The 22,714-nt window shown below is 44.0% G+C and overlaps 2 protein-coding genes across 51 annotated transcripts in view; one reads left to right on the top strand and one right to left on the bottom strand.

Annotated features, from left to right (window-relative positions):
- LOC146981176 (nuclear factor 7, brain-like) overlaps nucleotides 1–22,714 on the top strand; it is a 454,853-nt gene that overhangs the window by 44,401 nt on the left and 387,738 nt on the right. The window lies entirely within an intron of this gene.
- camk2b1 (calcium/calmodulin-dependent protein kinase (CaM kinase) II beta 1) overlaps nucleotides 1–22,714 on the bottom strand; it is a 93,446-nt gene that overhangs the window by 23,868 nt on the left and 46,864 nt on the right. For 9 of the 50 annotated variants that reach the window (XM_085786201.1, XM_085786166.1, XM_085786171.1 and 6 more), the window contains 4 exons: nucleotides 18,840–18,935; nucleotides 10,425–10,462; nucleotides 7,512–7,544; nucleotides 1,685–1,753 (listed from right to left, as the gene is read on the bottom strand). In XM_085786201.1, the coding sequence (XP_085642327.1) occupies nucleotides 1,685–1,753; nucleotides 7,512–7,544; nucleotides 10,425–10,462; nucleotides 18,840–18,935 (236 nt within the window). The remainder of the gene's footprint in view (nucleotides 1–1,684; nucleotides 1,754–7,511; nucleotides 7,545–10,424; nucleotides 10,463–18,839; nucleotides 18,936–22,714) is intronic. The other 41 variants (XM_085786189.1, XM_085786199.1, XM_085786194.1 and 38 more) reach the window with 11 other exon arrangements.

Below are 22,714 nucleotides of genomic sequence, written 5' to 3'. Positions count from 1 at the left end.
CCAAACCAGAGCAAAGAGCTGAGAACCAGCGACTTAAGGACCAATCAAACCTTCTGTTTACAAAGTCATAGCATGGATAACGTCAGGGGAATATCAGATTAATTTACTTTACGTTAATGTTTTCATCATCCACGTTTTCACCGATCCAAACCAAACCAGTGCCTGAACTGTCAAATAAAAACTCAAACAAGCCTCTGGATCCTGTGTTTAAATGTACTCACCACCAACTACAGCCTTTAATAATCATGTATTTTGCATTTTAAAGGAGCTCTATACACGTTTTTTTGCAGCCGCTGCAAAGCCAGCTTGAGTGTTTACTTACCAGTCTGGAGGAAACGTTGCCAGTTCTGCTTCAGACTTCAAGATGTTAACTCTCACCCTCTCATCCTGGTCTCATACTGTAACACTGTGAGCTGCTGCAGCATCAGTAGCTCAGATCGGAGGACGCGCTCTAACCTCTAAACTAAAATAAAACAGCAGCACCATCAGCTCCCAGCAACAAACCGCATTTAGTGAAGCCCCAGCGGCTCAGTGCTGAGAGCAGCTGTCGCGGGTTCAAGTCCAGGGTTCGAGGCTCTTTGCTTCAAGTCGTCCTCCTGTCTCTCTGTCTCTGTCTCCTCCGACTTTCCCATCACTCCCACGCCAACTAGCAAATAAAAAGGCAAAAACTACCAAAAAACACAAATGAAAAAAGCATTTGGCAGAAGAAAAAGCTTAAATATAACTCATTTAAAGGGATAGTTCAACATTTTGGCAAATTGGCCCATTACCATAATCCCTATAGTCATAGCAGTAGGTTCGTTACCTTTAATTGTCGGTGCAAGCTATTTTTAGAGTGGCGGAGCAGAGGAGGCTCATGGCATTTCTTGGTTTCCCTCATCAAACTCGTCAAATACACAATCCAACAACTCCAAAACGCTCTGGTGGACAAGTTGTGACCTGCACATTCACCACGCTATGAGATAATAACAGGACATTACGAGACAGAGTTGTTTTCGAGGTAAATTCAGAGACTGCTTGATGAAAAACTGCCCCCCACAGGAACGCCCATCAGCAGTTTTGCATGAATTTACCCCAAAAACAACTTTGTCTCGTAACCAAAATGTTGAACGATCCCTTTAACAGCTTCATAATGAAAGGTGCTGCAGATAATAAAAATAATGCATCAGTTCCTGTGTCTATAAATCTACTTTAATCTAAATGGACACAAGTCAAGAGGAGCAGCACTCAGTGAACACAGAAAACTCCCCTGGAGGCCTGATGCTAAACTAACAGCTGAGGGTTTGCAGGACAATCTGCCCACGTTTGGACGGTGGGAACCTGCTCTTCCACAGAGGCAGGAACAGACAGGAGGGGGGTAAATCGCACTGACAGGCTCGGCGGGCGTCGGCTGTCTGTTCCCGTTTGCCAAACTTCCGCTGATGCAGAAAAATGACACGATATCAACTGGAGAACACGTCACATAACATCCACCACGCAAACGCTTCCTGACACCACCTGCTGCTTTGAGATCTGCACAACCCAAAAGGTCAACGGCAACGGACGAAGAGAGAGACGCACAGGAAAACCAGATAAAAGGTGAAGAAATAGTGAGGAAGAGGAGGGGGAAAGGGTGAGATAAAGACACACAAACACACATTAACACTAACACACACAGGTGAGGGGAGGGTTAGGAGGTAAATACCAGAGCAGGTGAAGGGATGTTTCCTTTGGGGCTGGTGACTATGCTGTTTTTGGTGCTGTTTGTCTGGGGCTGTGCAGGAGAAGAGGAGGAGGAGGAGGAGGAGGAGGAAGAGGAGGAGGAGGAGGAGGAGGAGGAGGAAGAGGAGGAGAGGGAAGAGACACAACAAGAGTGTTAACAACAGCAGGAGGTGGCTTTGTGAATCTGTGTCCATGCATGTGAACTGTGTCGACCTCCATCGATGATGCTCTGATTGAGGTTGAGGTTAATAGATTTTTGTTTCTGCTGTGTGGAAAACTTCATTTAAAAACCTGCCATATTATCTTTATTTTCTACTTTTAGACTGAATCCAGTCACTTCGGCCTTGTAGGCTACTTCCATCCATCCATCCAGCCACTGTCTACACTGTTTATCTATACAGTACAGGATCGTGAGTGTTGGCTTCAGCCTGGACAGATCACCAGTCTGTCACTGGTCGTTAGACTGAGATCCTACGCAGCCACAGGGGAGAACATGCAGACTTCACCCTGCCTTGCTTTTACAGTAATACTTAAATGTGGCCTGTTTTTATTCTTAATTGTTGTAATGCTCCTGATGTTTTAATGCTTTTCTCTGCTTCTTTGAGCTCTTGAAAAGCACTTTATAAATAAAATGTATTATTATTACAATATTATTAAAAGACCCAGAAATCAAAACATGACAGCGATGACCCCTGCACAAACGTCTAGTCTGACCTGAACTTGTTAAGTTTGTCAGATGTTGCATCCTACCTTACAGTATCTGTAGCATCTTTGGTATTTGTTGTATAGCATTTTAGCATGTATTATTTGGTTATTTTCAAGTGTAATACTACACCATTGTGCTGCTGCTGTGACAACCTCACTTGAACATGTTTCCATCTTGTTTTTAACCTTTGATCTTTTGCTTTTTTTACTGTTTTTTTGTCACTGTTAATGAATGTGTGTTATTGTTTGTATCTGCAGCAATATGTGTGGCCCAAGGGGACAACAGAGTTTACTTGACATGATACAATTATAGAAACATCTAGCTATGCTCATAGTTGTTGTTGTTGTTGTTGGGGTCTGGATTATGTTGTTTTAACAATCTGAGCAATAAAACACAATAAAAAGAATTAAATTAAGAGATAAATAAATATTGGCTAAGCGCATAGCTGTAACTTTTGGTTGTGCCATTCATGCTGCAGGGATGTATTTTCTCGCAATGGTGAATTTAAAATAAAGTAAATTGTTAATGTTTTTTTACATTTTAGATTTTAGATTTTAACTCTTCTACTGTTAAATCTGTGTCCTTCATATGAAAACCTTCACTGTCTGTCGTGCACGCGTACATAAAAACATAAAAACAATCAGCGACCCTCAGACAATCAATAGATGTGAATATTCCTAAAAACAAGTATATAAAAACAGTTTTAAATAGTATGGTATATGAAAAGTGGTGTCAAAGTACATGATTGTTTAAGATATATGAAAAGTGGTATCAAAATAAATGATTGTTTTAGATATTTATATTTATATTTATTTCCCTATTAAATAATAAATCAATAAAGTGCCCAGTGGTGTAGATACAAGTGCGGGGGTGAAGTCCAGTAGAGGGCAGGAGCAGCAGGGGGTTAACAGTGAGGGGGCGACACGAGGTGGCGGGTGGCACTGCGTGATGACATCACGTCGTCACCGGTGACATCGGCTGCTTTTGCCATTTGGCCGTAATGAATCACCTCAATCAAACGCCGCTTTGAAGAAGCGACACATCAAAGAGCGGCCGGGAGCCTTCATCGCTGCGCTCAGTCACAACCACCATTTGCATTCAACATCTACACGACACTATTTGTAATCCTGCTCCGAGAAGTGTGTGTGTGTGTGTGTGTGTGTGTGTGTGTGTTCACTTGACATCGAGTCCTCGGCGTGGAAGTGAATCACCACGGTGACTCACTCTAGGAAGTCGGCTTCCGTTACATAAATCTTAATCATGTAACACTGTTACATGCAAGACGTTTCTTACAAGTCAGCGACAGAGGTCCAGGCCCAGACACGGATCAGTCCCTATACACACCGCTCACAAACACTCAGGGATGTTCGACTTTAGGGTGGAATTTATGGAAAATGTAAAAAGTTCCTGCTACAGTGATATTACATCATGAAAGTAGGGCATTTAACTAGAAGCATCGAATGGCAATTTCTTAATCTCAAACTATGTATTGAAACAAAAAGCTAACAACAGTGGTGGATATAACCACAATAAAACATGTCCATGTGTCAATAAGTTAAGTAAAGGACAGCCACTTTTCTGTCTTTCAGTCTCTCTGTGTCTCTGTTCATCCTGCCTGAACCTGCTATATGACACTCTGACAACATCCTGTTTGTAGCCTTGACATGTTCCAGCTGCTGTTCATGGATTGTGACACATGTGTCGTCTTGGTCTCATGATGTGAACAGCATGATGAAGAGCCTGACTTAGCACCGGGTCTTTGCTTTTTTGACCGCGTATAAGCGCTGACAAGCACCAACTCCTTGCTGGTCTGGAGCCAAGAACGGATAACGCCAGGGGGTTGGGGTCGGAGTTACCTGACCAACAGGACCAGCACAAAGATGTACATAGATGTTATCAATATCTTTTTTTCTTTTTTGGGGCTTTTTATTCCTTTAATTGAGGACAACTACTTCACACCACACTGAACAACCATGGACTTTAGGACATTATTTATAGTATTTATTGCATGTCTTTTTGAAGTTTTTTCTGATATTTATATCCTAAATCTGAAATGGAGAGACAAAGAGGGGATATGACAGCAAAGGGCTCTCTCTGCATATGGGACGCCTGCTCTACCCACTAAGCTACATGACGCCCCAAAGTTATCACGCTCTTATTATTACGTTTGTTTAACTTCTTTGTAATCAACGCAAGCACAGTTGAAGCCGAGTAGCCGAGCTACAGGCTAACATTAATCAGAATCAAAATGGCTTGCCATCAAAACGTAGTCGACATTCGCTATGATTACGACGAATCATGGTTCTTTGGAGGCACACGACTTGGATCAGTTAAGCACTGAACTAGCACCAGGTTCTTATTCTGGTGGAAAAGGGTTGCTAGTGGTCGATTCATGGATCAGACACTTGTTGTCTTGGATTTTTGCAGTTAATCACCTTGCCAGAGAACAACATATTATGTAATAAGTACTGAAAAACTGAACAGTTGGACATGTGCACTCAAAGGTTTAGAGAGGGTCAAATCAAGTTCATCTGTAAAGGTTAAAGTGCATTTTAAGGTCATTCTGAAATGTCACCCAAAGGCTGAATATGCCTGACTTTTAGTGAGTAGTTTATGTCAGAAAGATAAAAAAGAAATCTGACAAAGAGGTGAGACACATTAAAATTTCAGGCACCGCTCATGAGCCACTAATGTCACGATCATTGCCTCAGTATGAAACAATGATGATGATGATGATAATACGACCTGGAATCATTTACCCAGTGAAATAAATGTCAAGTCATTTGCATTTACACCTGTTGGAGCAGCGCTGGTTATTATTTCATTATGTTCATTTCTGAGTTGCTCGTGATCTTTATTTAACTGTGATTCATAATGAGAAAATTAAAAAGAGTGTCAAGTTCAGTTTGAAGTTATTGAAACAATTTATCACTGATTTTTTAAATTACGCTCAAACAATCAATTCATCGACTAATTGTTTCAGCTGATGGTTTAACAGGACCAGAGGAAGTAGAAACTGGATGGAAGGATGGATTAATCAATTAAGCGATAATCAAATCAAATAAAAAAGTCTGAGGTCTGGAACAACAACAATGCTGATGTGAAGTTTAATAATAATGATCTGCAAAATGATTTTATATCCAACTGTACTGCAGGTTAGAAAAAAATATTTAAGACTCCCTTTATGAGGTCGTTTTTTTTAGAAACTTAAATCAATGTTTTTAAATATTTTCAAGAGTTTTTGGCAAAGAAAAACTGAATAAACGAAGTGTTTGATAATGAGTGGTGTTGGTGCAATGACAGTAGGATGTGAGCGTAACAATAATGTGAAGTCTGTGAGCCACTGGGCTTATTCAGGAGAAGAGGAGAGGAGAGGAGAGGAGAGGAGAGGAGAGGAGAGGAGAGGAGAGGAGAGGAGAGGAGAGGGGAGGAGAGGAGAGGAGAGGAGAGGAGAGGAGAGGAGAGGAGAGGAGAGGAGAGGAGAGGACAGGACAGGACAGGAGAGGTGGAGGAAGAGGAAGGAAGAGGAAGGAAGAGGAAGAGGAGAGGAGAGAAGGAAGAGGAAGAGAAGAGGAGAGGAGAGGAGAAAGAGGAAGAGAAGAGGAGAGGAAGGAAGAGGAAGAGGAGAGGAGAGGAGAGGAGAGGTGGAGGAAGAGGAAGGAAGAGGAAGGAAGAGGAGAGGAGAGAAGGAAGAGGAAGAGAAGAGGAGAGGAGAAAGAGGAAGAAAAGAGGAGAGGAAGGAAGAGGAAGAGGAGAGGAGAGGGGAGGAGAGGAGAGGAGAGGAAGAGGAAGAGGAGGATGAGGAAGAGGAAGAGGAGAGGAGAGTTGGAGGCGGAGGAAGACAGCAGAGGAGAGGAGAGGAGAGGAGAGGAGAAGAAGGGGAGAGGTGAAGGAAGTGGAGAGGAGAGGAGAGGAGAAAGGGAGAGGAAGAAGAAGAGGAAGACAGCAGAGGAGAGGAGCACATACGTCAGCAGACACAACATAATACATACAGACATGGAAACAGCCATGAAAATAAAAGCTGGTGTAAGCTGACAATAAGCTGACACATAAACATTTAACACACACACACACACACACACACACACACACACACACACACACACACACACACACACACACAACCAACCAACACCATCCACTGCAGCAGCAGCAGGAAATGTATTCCTCATCAAAGTCACGATTAGCTGGTGAGCTGCTGTCTTACTCAACCCCCCTCCCCCTCCCCCCCAAACAAAACAAAACAAAACAAAACAACAACAAAACAGAAACACACTGCCATGACGACAGCTGTTCTCCAGCGGTGGAGACGATTACTGACGTCCAAACATCTGGGAGGGACGACCTGGGAGTGAAAACTGCAGACGCCACGTGACATCCACGCGGTTTGACGATGTCACCGGGAACGAGGAGGGAGAGTGAAGTGGCTACAAGTGTCCACAGGTGCACGAAGGGGGCAAGAAGGGGAGAGCAGCAGCACAGGGGGGGAGGAGGGGGGAGGAGGGAGGAGGGGGAGGGGGGGCGAAAGGAGGCGAAGAGGTCAAATCTAACATTTCCTACAAGCGCCGACTGTCTCGTCTCGGTTTAAACGTGCATCTTCTTTGTCAGAATAAAAAAAGACGAGCACATGTTCCCTGACAGATCTGGAGCAGCTTCCCTGGAGTCGCATCCTGCTGCCTCCTCCGTTACCTTCTCCTCCTCAGAATAACGTCGGGGCGAGTCTCAACTCTCTCCGACTCCCATCCGTCCACCAAGAAGAGCGAGAGAGTTTTTTCGGTCCCACATCAGTCTCGTCTCGTGTCGTCGGGTTCGTCATGTGCCAGTTTTCAGTGTTTCAATGTTTATGTTAAATATTCATTGTGCTGCTGTGTAGATGTTAAAAAAAAACACTAAACTTTATCTTTATCCCTTTTTGTGCAGGAGGGAACAAATGTTTCCCAAATCGACCACAAACTCGTACTTTACAAAGGGAGAGAGACTCGGCTTTACATCCGGATGAAGGGAAGAGGAAAAGGAGGATAAAACAACCAGTGGAGGGAGAGAACGAAGAGGAGGAGGAGGAGGAGGAGGAGTGACTGGGCAAATGCATAAATAGCATGCTCACCATGTACTGGACAGTAGAGCTGGACTTGCGTTTCTGTCCTCAGGCGATGGATGTATGGACGGATGGATGGATGGATGGATGGATTTATAGATGGATGAACAGATATGCACGGAAGAAAAAAAGAGAGGAGGGTGGGGGGGAGTAAAGTGACCAATGACAATAAGTGAATTTACTGGTACAAAGTCATTTTTAAAAGCAAATCGTGAACACTTTGATGGCGAAGCAAGTTTCAAATCCTTAAAATTGAAAAAATAAATAAATAAAAAAAGGCTGGAGAAGACTTTTCCAGACAAAGCAGAAGAAGAAAAAGAAGAAAGAGGAGGAGGAGGAGGATAATAATTCAATTCATGGAGATAAGAGAGCTGCTGCTGCTGCTGCTGTTGTGAGAGTTGAGGAGGCGTGAGCAGACGGAAAGGAGCTGTGGTTTAAGTGGAAGTCGTCAGGAGGACGAAAGAGGTGGAAGGAGACGATTCTTCTGTCAGCAGACTGACTGAAGGGAAATGTTTCCAACCAGAATAAAAACTCACTGTGAATCTATAAAATCATCTCTCATCTCAATATTTTCACAGTCGTTACACGCAGCATTTACACACCAATGATTTGGGAACATGTGCTCATGCAAAGTCCAGTGAGTTTCCTCAAAATGTTAATGTATTTTTTTTTAAGGGGTGAGGATTTCTCCTTATGGTTTTATATTTAAGGAATCACTTTAAGTCTGTTAAACCCTCACACAAAAGGCCTTACAGTAAGTGACGTTAAAATACTAAAACTATCTCTGACTATCTGCAACAAGGCCAAGTTGAAGGTGATAAATAAAGAATAATAATAAGAAACCCTGAATGATTGAGGTTGGAATTGATTTAACATGAAAGAACTGAGCAGTCAGTCCTTAATTATTTAAATTAAACCTGCAATCTGCAGTTTATACCTGTATACTCTCTCTCTTTTTTTGTTTACCACAGTTTCTTCTTTATTTTTGTCTATATTTATGTCTAGTTGCTATTGTTTTTGTTTTTTTTATACTCCCTCCTTCTTGTTTCTGGCACCGTACACCATGTCCAATTCCCTGTGGGTGTAATAATACTTCAAAATAAAAGCTCCTCTGATTCTGATCCTCACAGTGTTTTGTTGTGCAGAAGAAACACACTGAACCCACATCTGCACCTCAGTGTTGTGTTTTTTTTAAAATACATTTTTATGTATTCAGGCCAAATCTGTTGGATGATTATTAATGTATTTAAAAAGGAAAAGCTGCATATAAGAACAGGAAGAACAAGACAAGACCAGAGTGAGCGATCACTGTAACAGGCTGAATGGCTCCTGTGGGCAGCGAGTTGGCAGCGTGCGGAGAGGCCAAAGGTGGCGTGTAGTAGTTAGCGCCAGGCAGGTGCTCCAGCTGAAAAAACGTCAGGTGGCTGTTTATGAATTAATAAACCAGCAGGAGGAAGAGGAAGAAGAAGAAGTAAAGGAAAACAAGGGAGGAGAGGAAGCGAGAGTCGCCACGAGAACAAAAGGACGTGTGGAAGGAGGGGAAAAGAGAAGAAACAAGTAACAAAAAAGAGAAAACAAAGGGAGGGAAGGAGTGAATTACAGTAGGGACGGCAGCAAATGAAGAAGACGCCTTTTCAGAAATGGTTTGGGGCGAGTGTGTAGGGAGCCTGTTGCTAGGCGATGAGTGCGCCGCAGTGGAAGTAAGCGTCTATTTCTGTCGTCTGAGTTTCCAGGGTCCAGACTGGCAGCTATTCCTGGAACTGGAGTCACATTCCCTGCTGAACCGACTGAGCAGAGAGGAAGGGGGGGGGGGGGGTCGCACACACACACACACACACACACACACACACACACACACACAGACACACACACACAGCTGCACATGCGCATGGGCGAACCACACATGCGGACACCCACGCTTACGCACAATCTATGTGCAGGCATGCTAACACCCTCGTTTACGCTTTCATTCTCATTTCACACACACACACACACACACACACACACACACACACACAGACACACAAACATACACATACACACACACACACCTGTATGCACATGCGCAAAGCTCAACCGGACACGATGATGTTATGATGCTGAACGTTGGTCTGCGTGTACAACATGTTCTGCACGCACAGAAGCATTCATGGGAAGCTATGTGTGTGTGTGTGTGCGTGTGTGTCTGTCTGTGTGTGTGTGTTTGCATGTGTGTGTGTATGTGTGCATGTGTGTGTGTGTGTGTGTGGGATGTGTCGCTCCGATGTGTGTGTGCATGCACGAGCGTGGGATGGTGCGAGATCTTCATTGAAGGATGAGCAGGGATGTGTGGGGTTAAAGACCAGATGGGGTGAGCAGGAAAGAGGAAGCAGTGAAAGAGAAGGAAGAGAAAGAGAGAGAGAGTAAGAAGAAGAGAGACTGAGGAGAGAGGAGGAGAGGAAGTGATGGAAACATAAAAGAAAAGTAAAATGAATGTAGGAGGGCTGACAGATGGTTACATTTAATAATGGAGATGGAGATGGAGAGGTGGCGATAGGCTGAATAACAATAATGCCAAATCAAAATAAAGGCTGCTTTCAGAGAGAGGGATGCACTACTTGAGGCCTGTGCACTGGCAAAGCAGCAGACACACACACACACAAACACACACAAACATGATCTGTGTGTATCTTTAATTTTACAGATGCACACACACACAAAAAAAACAAAAAACAAAACCAGAATCTTCACAAAACATGAATGAGACACATGAAAGCACATTCAACTGTTTGGATGCTACAGCTGGAAGCAGCGACGTTAGCCGGAGAGAAGCTAACAGAGAGAGGAGGAAGAGGAGGAGGAGGAAGAGGTGAGTTTGTAGAGAGAGAGAGAGAGAGGAAGAAAGGAGGGAAGGAGGAAGAGTGTGATGATGACGAGCCTTACCTTCACATCTGCCTTCTTGTTGAGCAGGGTCTTAGCTGCTGCAATGACAAACACAGGCAAGAAAGAGGTGAGCAGGAGTAGAAACAGCAGGCTCAGGTTTCATCGCTACGTTAATAAAGCCTTCAGAGATCACACTCATTGGAAAAAAAGAAAGAAAAAAAAGAAAACTAAACTAAAAAAAATGCCTCTTAACAAACTAGCAGCTACTTTTACGTTTTGCGCCCTTATTCTGAAAGAGAAGGAAGACCTCAGCATCCTCCTGTCTGTGCTCCTGACACGACGCCCACTCTTATCAATGGTACAGGTGAGGACACAGCATCAGTCAGACACTTATGGAGTTGGTTTTAGCTTCTTGGTTTGGCAACCTCTCCAAAAAGACAGACGCAGACATTGATTGACATCTGCAGTAGCCAATAGAGTGGAGTTTACGTCCAGCACCGCCTGAGGGACCGCCAGCGACCGAGATCTTGAAACCAATAAAAACAGCCACTTTCACCTCCACCTGTCGACCGCTTGGTGAGTTGAAAAAATACAAATACAGCGTTGAACCGCTCTCTCAAACGAGCTACTGTAGCAGGTGCAAAATGTATAGTTTGGGAAGGAGAAACATTTTATTTGGATGAAAAATTCGGACGAGCGCAGGATAAGTCATCAAACGTCTGAATTTGTTTTACAGGAACAAAAAAAAAAAATGCATTGATTCCGACATGAATTTGGCAAACATCATCAGATAAATGAACAATTAACATGTGGATGAGAGATCAAAGCTGGGAAAAGACATTTTTCATCTCATGGGGATAGTTCAACATTTTAGTAAATTGGCCCATTGCCATAATCCTTATATTAGCAGTACTGGTTTGTTACCTTTAATTGTTGGTGCAAGCTGTTTTTAGAGTGGTGGAGCAGAGCCACGAGCTGCTCAGAGCTACGCTACGGAGGCTAATGGGATTTCTTGGTTTCCCCTCATCAAACTCATCAAATACACAGTCCAACAACTCCAAAACGCTCTGGTGGACAAGTTGTGACCTGCACATTCACCACGCTATGTGATAATAACAGAATTTTACAAGACAGAGTTGTTTTAGAGGGCCAACTTGCCAAAATGTTGAACTATCCCTTTAAAGTATACCACAAGATCTGGCATTAACGTGAATATCTAAAGTTTAAACCATGACTAACATGTTCTTATTGTTTATTCTGCGATGTGAGAGAGGTAGTTGTGTTGTATTCTGTTGGGGGAAAATAAAGACTCTTCACTCTAATGATCTTAAACTGCCTCCGGAAGTTACTGGAGTCATTGATCAGAGTCAGTCTAACACTACAACCCACTGTTCAACTTCTCCATGTACTTCCAATTGAGCTGCACTTCCAATATTGGATTTATTCAAATCTGCGTCAGGCTTTTGTTGTTGTTGTTTTTTTGGAGCCACCGCCGATGGGCTATAACAACAAACCTGGTGAGTAAAGAAAATCCCACGATAAGAACGAGGTTGTAAAACCGACTGATGATGCATAAGTCGGGTAATGATGAGTGTCGTTTGTGTTTTTCCTTCGAGCGATGCTGCGCTGCCAAGATAGCGTCTAAAAATAACCACCGGTTCCTCACGCTGCCAATCAATACAGAACCAAACTCATTACTATGCAGTCACCAGACCCACAGCGGTGACGTAAGAGACGATCTAAGACACTGAAACAGATGTGGCCAGGTGTTGGCGAGGCGTGAGTCCAAGGTTGACTCCTGACTCAAAACCCATCGTCATTTTCATTCCCCATCCGTCTCGAGTGTTTTCACGGAAGAGACGCCTTCGGGTTCGAATGTGACTCACTTCATTGTTGCGCCAACGTCGTCCCCCCCCCGATGTGACGGCGGGGAAGACAAAACAAAGATGGCGGCCGTGCGAGGCAGCCATCTACAAGCCAACAATAAGCTCTGCCTTAAAGAGCTCCGTGGGGGCCTTAAGGAGGATTAGTTTCTCAGTCTGCTCTCTAATGAAGGGTAATGAGCAGGGAGGGGGGGGTGGGGGGTGGGAGGGAGGCAAAGAATGATACCGTAGAGTAGACACAGCCCTGTGATGACTGTAATACCCATAATCCCTTACAACAGCGGGAAACTGTGCACAGACAACAGAAGAAGGGTCCGCGGGGTATTTACCACGACTGTACTGCTACAGTGCAGACAGGCAGACATCGGGGTGGTCCGATACCCCCCCCCCCCAATCCAAAAAATAAATAAATAAATAAATAAATAAAGAGCCAGACTCTGTGACGTGGTGGCGGCAGTGGTTGTGTCTGCGAGGAGGATTAACGCTGACAAGACACCAGATGTTGACAAGATTCAATGAGCAAATGAGTTGGATCTTCTGTCGCTTAAAAGTTGATTCCCAAAAGAAAAAAAAGAAATAAACGCTGTCACAGACGGGACGGGATTAAACAGCTTCAACCACTGACACATTCACACCAGGAAACACTTCAGGAAACACACAGGAAGTCTGTAACGGTAACAAGGTCTGGTGGGTTATTGGTTGGTGATTGTTAGATTTCTCCAACAGAAACATTCATTTGCTTTTTTTTTTTTCTCTTGTTTTTGTTTTCTGGTCACTGTGATGAGCTAATGATACGAATACAAATAACTTTATTAATGTTAAAAGGGAAATTCATTTGTCAGGTTTCCCATTATCGCTGACAGGATCGACTTGTATATTCAACTGTGGAGCTTCCTACACGTTTCCCCTCGCTTTGAGTTCTGTTTTGAATATAGACTGGTCTATGAAGAAAAAGCGTTGGACATAAAAGTAGCTAAATTTTACCTGAATTGTGTCACTAATAAAGGGAAATTGAGTCCTGAGTGTTAATTGGCTCCAGTTTCCAAGATACAGTAGAAGAGCTTCAGGTCAAAACTGCATCAAAATAATTTGATTATTATGCGATTATGCGCCATAACTTTTCTGCAAAATGTGATATAGCAATGAGAATGGTGCTACACCAACCTATCTTTTTATTGATACCAATAATATAACTGGCCATTCAGTGACTGAGAGGTTCCACTGTTGTAAAGTGGAGCCCAGTCACTCTGCCTTTAAACTCTTGATCTCTTCCAAACCCCTGACCAGGTCACACTTCACACTGGTTCAGGAGCAGCACATGGCGACTGTACCTTGGAAACGTTGGGCAATGACACTTTCACAAGTCACCAGAAGTAACTGTGCTGTATGATGCATAGATCTGGCCAAGACAAATGTATGTTGCAACAGAAGACCAATAAATTGCAGTTACTGTAGGTAATGATCTTAGTCTCAAAGTGAAGATAAATGTATAAACCCATTTTCATTGTTCTACTGTATTTTGTCGAGAAGTTACGAGGCGTCATGATCATCAGACACCCTCCCTCTCTTGTAGGCAAATGTACTTGCCTGTATAAATCTTTATCGTGAAATATCTTCAAAACATAAGACAAACAGCGCTTTTATCACCTGTTTTCTAATTCATTAGCACATACTATCTCAGAGCAGTGTTATCAATAAGTGCTCAGAGAAGACTACCATACTGTTATGAGTTGTGAAATATTCAAGTGAGCCATGAGTCAAAAAAAAAGTTTGGGAACAACTGAGTTACGATATGAAAAATAAACTAGCAAGATTATTTTTAGATTAATTTGGGGGATGATAATGCCTAATCACCTGTCAGCTCACGTCCCTGACGAAGATGTGAATCTTCACTGGGACGTTTTTAAAGGGACTGAGTGCAATTTCAAGTCTTATCACATCCTATCACATCAGCAGCCGACACTGGTTCTGACACTCTGGGGATGTTTTTACTCTTTTCTTTCTCTCTCTTTCTCTCTCTATTTCCATCTTTCCTCTCTTTTTTTTTTCTCTGAACATGAAACGTACTGTAGCTCAGCTGAATTTCTCAAACACATGAGAACGCCAGATTGCATTGGATTTTCAATAGAAGCTCCAGTTCTGTGAGGAAAAGTCTACCAGAGGCCTGGTCCACTGCCGCTTTTAAATAAGAAAAACCTACAAGGAGATTTCAGGATGTAACTTCAAACGGGGCCAGACTAATAAAAGAGAAACGTCCTTGTCCTTTGGCTTTTTTTTCACTTTTCTGCCTCAGCGATATTGCGTCTCATGCTTGAAGTGAGCTTTGCATATTCAGGAGTCAAGGAGCGGACCGAGAGGAAGCGATACAGAAGCGCTTGGTAATCTGGAGGGATGTGAGAGTGGCGTTAAACGTGCAAGTGGTTTATTGTCGTGCTGATCGCCTTCCTCAGTCGCCCTCCGAAGGCCGGTTGTTACTGAGGAAGAAGAAACCGGGTCAAAACGGTGTCAAGCTCCACCTCGTCTCATATTCTCTAATGGCTCGGTTAGAGGAGGAGGATGTGAAAGGAGAGCAGAGAAGACGAGAGGATGAAAGCCATGAGGGTATATCACTAAACACCGTTATTATCATCATCATCATCATCATCATTATTATTATTATTCAGTCAAGACGGGGGAAAGAAATGGCGTAAATTCCAGTGGCGAAGATGAAATCCCCGGTGGAAACCTGAAAAAATCAAAAAGGTAGCTTAATTTGATTTAAAAACAGAAGGAAGGCGAGGAAGCAGTGGGCGCTCCTTACCTTGCCACAAATTACACATGAAGCAAGAAGAGAGAGGAGGGAGAGGTTAAAAACAAAAGTATCACTGATTTCAACTCCTACTGAAACCGAAAACACGCGAGATGCACCACTGCAAGAGCGAAGCAAGGATGGGCGTGGACTCACATGAAGACCCCAAAACAAAAAACAAAATAAAAGTAACACCTTTCCTTCTGGGAGTGGATAAAGAGAGGAGGAGAGGGAGTGGAGGTCTAGTACTGTAGGTGGTGGTTGTGTTTATGTGTATGAATATGCACGACACAGCGAGGTGGAGTGAGGCTGATAGGGGGAGGCAGCCCGCGATAAATATTTGATCGGAGCCGAGCGGAGGCTGAGGGACACGGGGAGGACTGCGGAGTCCCACTGGGCCGCAGAAACAAGGACGCCGCTACTACTTCTGTCTCCTCAGCTCAGCGCTCCGCTGTCATGTGAAGCTCTTTGTCGTTTATGCCCGGCCCGCGGTTCATTTCCGCAAGACCCAGAACAAAAACACATCAGATCCTAAATGTCCTCAGCGTCGACTGCACTTACATCACACATGTAACATGTGTCCAACGTTGGCTTTATGATTAAAGAGACCCTGAGGAGTTTACTTTTGGTTATAAAAGAGTCTCATATTAATGTGGATGAATCTACGTTGCCTACTGTACACTTGTTAATGGGTCCATTTTCGATAAATATATTGTTTTGTCTTTATAATTATTTGTGATCTGATCCAGCAAAATGAGTCACAGTGACCCAAATTTCAAAATTGAGATTGTGGTATCAATGTCAATCAAGGAAATAATAAGCTTTAAAATGATACCCTAGTCAGAGTCATACATTGCATGGTTTTCAAGATGTGGCCATTTGATTTATGGTCTTACACTCTCTTTTTCCAATTGAAAACCTGAGAAAATTGCGTTTAAACAATCTGTAACATCTCTGGCCAGCGGACTCTGGCGTCTGTTCCCCTTGTTGTCAAAGAGGCACCATTCAATGACCCTCGGAAAGCGGAGAATCTCACGATTCAAATGCTGTTTACAGCTCGTCTCTCGTTGTGCTTGTCTAGAGGGTTAAAAGTTGCAAGTCAACTTTAATCGTCATTTACGTACCTTTTCTCAATTATCTGGACTATGAAACTTTGGGAGATTGTTTTTGAATGTCATTTCTTTGAATTTTTGGGGGATTTTTTATCAGTTTTCCACGTTATCAGCTGATTGTCTAAAAATAGAACGTTGCGACTTCCGACTCATTTCGCCAGAGCAGGTCACATTTTGATATTATTATTTAGTGGTCGACTCGCTCAGCATTTCCTAGTTTCCTAGTTTCCTGGTTTCCTGGACGCTGCCTGGCGGGTCATGGGAATAACGCCGCAGGATCGCTAGCTGGCATTGTTTATGGTTGGAACTACGACGGTATCCAATCGTCTTCGAACCTCCGACTTTCGTTCCTGATTAATGAAAACATTCTTTGCAAATGTTTTCGCTTTCGTCCATCTTGCACCGGTCCAAGAATTTCACCGTGTGCGCTGAGGCTCATGGGAAATGTAGTGTGAAAACACTTGGCTTTCTGAAACTCCTCATAGTCTCTTTAAGTTGAGCATCTTTTACTTAACTGTATATCCTCCGATTAAACAGTTTTTATACTTCCATATAAAAAAGGCAAACATCCTTTTTCCAGCAAACGAGATCAGAGAAGCTGAGCTCATCGCTGGGTGTTTCACCCAACAAACAACAGCTAAAGGCGAGTAAATATTGGATTTGCATTTGTCAAGGGGGCAGAGAGAAGACTCTCGGGGGACGAGCACGTTGCAGGATATGCAGAGAGGCAACTGTTAGCGGATGAGATGAGGCCTCATCAGCGTTTCTGCACATTCGATTTGGTTTAAATCAGTTTTACGACTTTCAAAACATCGTCTGTGGTGCTGTTCGCTGCTGCTTTGATGTCTACATTTTCACCTTGTGCCAGTTCCTGCAAATTGTAACCACAGGACAGTTTTGTGCAGCTCGCGTTGATTCACCACACAACAGACGACAGCTGTGTGTGTGTGTGTAAGTCCGGCTCACACCAGCTCCTGCTGTGAACTGATTTCTCTACTCTTTTACTTGACTTTTTGGCTCAAGTTCAACCATTTTCAACTATTTTTGCATTGTTTGTTAACGCCTCTGGCAAATTTGCACATCTGACTTCTGATATTCAAAATACAACAGTAAAAACTACACAGTTGACAGTTCAGTCGATGTCTGGGTTGTATCTCCAGGCTGTTGCATAGCGGGAGCTACTGTGGGATGTTTCCTCTGTGCATAAAAACATCAAAAAGTAAAAAAAAAAAAAAAAAAAGAAACTAAACAAACAAAAGAAAGAAAGAAAGTAAAGCCACAGCTTCAACGTGTTTTGACTTCATGAGAACCAGCCCAGTCTTGCATCTCCCACAGTGTTCACCATGCACCACAATCCCCCAGTGTTGCAGCGCATGCACCAGTCCAGTGCCCCATGCAGCATTCACCGACAGCTCCCGGGCAGTCCCATCCTTAAAGTGACGGTCAGGGGGGAGTGAGAGGCAAGGGGGGGAGGAGGGGGCTTTCCAGTGTCATTGTCAGACAGAGAAAAGAAGAAAGAGGCAAAGAGGAAAGGAAAGAGTGAGATGACAAGAGAAAATGATGGTGGAGTGGTGGAACAGTACACGGAGAGACGACAGCGACAAGACAGGTAGAAATGACAGAATGAAGATGAGGGGAAGATGAGCTGAAGTGTTTGTGTTTGTGATGTGACAAAGGTGGGATGGGAGGATGGGAGGATGGAGGAGGAATAGAAAGAGAGAGAGAGAGAGTGACAGAGAGACAGGACAGCGAGTTTGACCGGGTCGAGGCCATGCTCCATGGTTTCTGGAGATGAGAAGATGAGAGGATGAGGATCATGGGTCAGTGGCCGCGCTGCTGCAGCCTTCAGCCGTTCAGGTCTCGAACAGGAGGTGACAGATGTGCTGAGATGGAGAACAACAGCTGGAGCTGGGTTTCCATCCGACTGAGAAAACTATCCACTACAAAGGTTTATTCATTTTTTAATTAAAAATACAGTCGGCGAAAACATTAAGAGACCACTTTTACAAATGTTTCTTTAAACGCATCTCTACGTATGGTACACAAGTCATTCTATTTAATAAGACACTGATTAGGTGATTGCCTAAAACACATCTGGTTTTATAGGAAGATTTTGCTGGGATTAAACATTGACATCATCCCACTAAAACTGATGTATAAACGCCTAAGTTAAAATATTCATGTTATGTCATTTAGCAATGAATATGAACATGTTTTCTTTGCATCATTCAAGGTCTGAAAAGGCTGAATATTTTTTGTTATTTTGACTAGTTGTCATTTTCTGCCAATAAATGCCCTAAATGACAGTATTTACATTTAAATTTTGGGAGAAATGTTGTCATAGAATAGTTAATAGAATAAAACAGAAATGTTCATTTCACTCAAACATCTACTGTACCTATAAATAGTAAAACCAGAGAAACTCATCGTTTTCAAGTGGTCTCTTTTTTTTCCACGACTGCACAGTAGATGGAAACGTAGCTGAAGCTCCTGCCGATGAGTCGATGATGTGAGAGATAAAATGTAATAAAGTGGTCAGCCATCATGCTCTGTGCTCCCATGCTGAGCGAGGAGGAAGAGGAATGAAAGAGGGGAAGAAGAAGGAGAAGAATAAAGAGTAAAGAGGTGGCGAGGGAGAGAGGGGGTGAGGGGGGGTGAGGGGTGGCATGCCCTGGGTGAGCCACCATGCTACCTTGTTCCACCAGCCCTGCGGTGGTGCCGGCGGCTGCAGCCACTGCTGCCGCGGCCGCAGTGACAGAGGCCGGAGCGGTGGTCTGCCTGCTGCCCACTGTTACAGAGTTCGATACCCGGCCACACAGGGACGGAGAGAGAGAGAGAGAGAGAGAGGGGGAGAGGGGGAGGAGAGAGGGGAGGAAAGAGAGAGAGAGAGAGAGAGAGAGAGAGAGAGAGGAAAGAGGTGAAGAGGGACGAGGAGGAGGAGGAGAGGAGGAGGAGGAGGAGAGGAGGAGGAGGAGGAGGAGGAGGAGGAGGAAGAGGAGGAGGAGAAGGAGCAGGAGGAGGAAGAGGGGAGGACGAGGAGGAGGAAGAGGAGGAGCAGGAGGAGGAGGAAGAGGAGGAGGAGGACAAGGAGGAGAAGGAGCAGGAGGACGAGGAGGAGGAGAGAGAGGAGGATGAGGACGAGAAGGAGGAAGAGGAGGAGGAAGAGGAGGAGGAAGAGGAGGAGGAGGAAGAGGGGGAGGAGGAGGAGGACAAGGAGGAGGAAGAGGAGGAGGAGGAAGAGGGGGAGGAGGAAGATGAAGAGGAGGAGGAGGAGGAGGAAGAGGCCAAGGAGGAGGAAGAGGAGGAGGAGGAAGAGGGGGAGGAGGAAGAGGAGGAGGAGGAAGAGGGGAGGAGGAAGAGGGGGAGGAGGAGGAGGAGGAAGAGGGGAGGAGGAGGAGGAGGAGGAGGACAAGGAGGAGGAAGAGGGGGAGGAGGAGGAGGAGGAAGAGGAAGAGGAGGAGGAGGAGGAGGAGGAAGAGGGGGAGGAGGAGGAGGACAAGGCGGAGGAAGAGGGGGAGGAGGAGGAGGAGGAGGAGGAGGAGGAGGAGGAGGAGGAGGAGGAGGAGGGGAGGAGGAGGAGGAGGAGGAAGAGGAGGAGGAGGACAAGGAGGAGGAAGAGGGGGAGGAGGAGGAGGAGGAGGAGGAAGAGGGGAGGAGGAGGAGGACAAGGAGGAGGAAGAGGGGGAGGAGGAGGAGGAGGAGGAGGAAGAGGGGGAGGAAGAGGAGGAGGAGGAGGAGGCCAAGGAGGAGGAAGAGGAGGAGGAGGAAGAGGGGGAGGAGGAGGAAGAGGGGGAGGAGGAGGAGGAGGAGAAGGAGGAGGGGAGGGGGAGTGGGTGAGAGACACAGCAGGGGGTGAGGACGGAGAGAGAGAGAGAGAGAGAGAGAGAAGGTGAGGGACAAAAAAAGTCGCAGACAAACAACAGGGCTCATCAGTTCAGAGACGACGAGGGGTTAAACACACATGACGTCGTTCAGCTGCGACGTTTCGGTCTCTGATGATGAGACTCTGCGCTTTGTCGCTACGGAAACCTGGAAACAGCGTCATCGTTAGGGGTGATGGAGGTGACGACGGCGGCGCAGAGTTTTTAGTCAGTGTTAGTCAGTAAAACCGTTAGATCTGCTTTAAGCAAGCGTGCTCCCACATGCTGCTGAGTTCAACAGGTCAAAACTTTATTTAAAGGGATAGTTCAACATTTTGGCAAATTGGCCCATTGCCATAATCCCTATAGTCATAGCAGTAGGTTCGGTGCAAGCTATTTCTAGAACAGCGGAGCAGAGCCGCAAGCTGCTCAGAGCTACGCTACAGAGACTAATTGGATTTCTTGGTTTCCCTCATCAAACTCATCAAATACACAATCCAACAACTCCAAAACGCTCTGGTGGACAAGTTGTGACCTGCACATTCACCACGCTATGAGATAATAACAGAACAGGGTTGTTTTAGAGGTAAATGCAGAGACTGCTTGATGAAAAACTGCCCCTGACAGGAACGTGCATCAGCGGTTTTGCATGAATTTACCTCTAAAACAACTCTGTCTGGTAACGTTGTGTTATTATCTCATAGCGTGGTGAATGTGCAGGTCACAACTTGTCCACCAGAGCGTTTTGGAGTTGTTGGATTGTGTATTTGATGAGTTTGATGAGGGAAACCAAGAAATCCCATGAGCCTCCGTAGCGTAGCTCTGAGCAGCTCGCGGCTCTGCTCCGCCGTTCTAAAAATAGCTTGCACCGACAATTAAAGGTAACGAACCTACTACTAAAACTATAGGGATTAAGACAATGGGCCAACTTGCCAAAATGTTGAACTATCCCTTTAAGTTAGTTGAGTTTAACATCAGTTACCATGGCGATTCACCCCCTCGGTAACAAGTATAGGGTATAATAACATCGTATAGAGACTGAAAACCCAGAGTTAAACCTGAAGTTACCTCGAGTGCTTCAAAGCAGCAGCATGTGGAAGCAGAACGATCCACCTCTGTGTCGGCATAAGGACACAGATACACTACATAACAGATGACTCATAATATATGATGAGAATATATAGAAACACACTGCGTGAAGCACGACTGCTGACTTTCATATGGTGCTGATATTTTTTCTTTTTTTTTTTTTTTTTTTTTACAGAAGGTCTGTTTCTTGTTTTTTTTCCTTCTTCTTTTTTGTGTGTTTCTGTAAAAACTTTTCAGCCGACGACCTCGCACTTGTAACAGAGTACGGCTTCCAAAGAGGAGGACAGAGGCTGAGTTGGAGAGTAGTGACACACATACAAACACAAACACACCTGGCTCAGTGTGTGTGTGTGTGTGTGTGTGTGTGTGTGTGTGCGGGAGTTTAAAGAGCTGAGCGGTTGTTTAGTGGATGTTCAGACCATTTCCCTGTGGGAGGCTTATAGTGTCAGAGCGGCCGCTGTGAGTCATGTGTACTGAGGCAGCATGCTCGAACACACACACACACACACTTATATTGCTCAGACACACGCATACATCTATATATGTAAAAACGCACACGCACGGTACACGAACACAGACTCAGTGGTCGTGATTCATTGAGAGAAAGTCCGTACGTTCGACAGCTTTCAACCCTCGACACTTCATCACAACTCAAACCTGACTCATCTTTAAAGTTTCTTTTCAACTCCACGTTGCTAAATAAATTGATATAAATTATAAGATCAATCTCTGAAGGCGAGTTTTAATATCCAACAACGTGCTAAAAATGTCTCATTAGGATAAAACTGATGGATTTACATCTTGCTGTTGATATAATAAATGAGTAAAAAGCAGCTGCCACTTAAAGACTTAAAGAAAGTCACTCTGAGGCCGTAGGATGTACAACAGTTTACATTGTCCATCGTAGATCAGATCACAGCAGAGATTTAAAAAAAACAAAAAAACAATTTTAACTCTTAAAGTAAGTATCATCTAGTACAGAGATAAACACAAACACAGAGACACACACACACAAACTGTACATAAACACATCCACAGCTTGCTGGTCAAATCCAGTGTTTCCCCCCAAAGACTCTTTGTCTTAAAAGCTTTTAAATATTTCACATATTTTTGTGTTTCCAGGTCTGTTATCTTGACTAAACTGTTTTGTTTTGTTATTTTTTCATCATGAAACACTTTGTAATCTCTAATTTTGCTTATATGATGTATAATATAAAGTGCTGTAAAAAAAAAAAATTAAAATAATTATTTCCAATGCTTCAACTCTAAGTTCAAATTGTTTTACTTTTACATTTTACAGTGATGATAAGTGAGTTTGAGTTAATTATTGTCCATGTGGATTTTTTCTAATCAGCACAGGCGTCTCCTCATCAGATAATGAGAGCAGCTGCGAAACAAGGTGGTTGTGTTGCAAATGAGCTAAAACAAAGCAGAGTGTGTCTAAAGTGTCATCTCACTGTACTGAATATGCTTTTAATTTGGAAATGTAAGCGTTTTTGTGTCTAAATAAGGACAATGCTTTGTATCATAAACATAAATATACAGTATCATCTCATTAACTCAGGTAGAATTAAAAACACTTGGAGGAAAATGAGGGAAACGCTGAAGTTGCACCGAG

Source organism: Trachurus japonicus, chromosome 9, assembly GCF_045865225.1.
Source record: "Trachurus japonicus isolate A0001 chromosome 9, Traja_1.0".
Taxonomy (NCBI): Eukaryota; Metazoa; Chordata; class Actinopteri; order Carangiformes; family Carangidae; genus Trachurus; species Trachurus japonicus.
The sequence above is the reverse complement of the archived record's forward strand: the minus strand, read 5'-3'. Positions and strand labels throughout refer to the sequence as shown.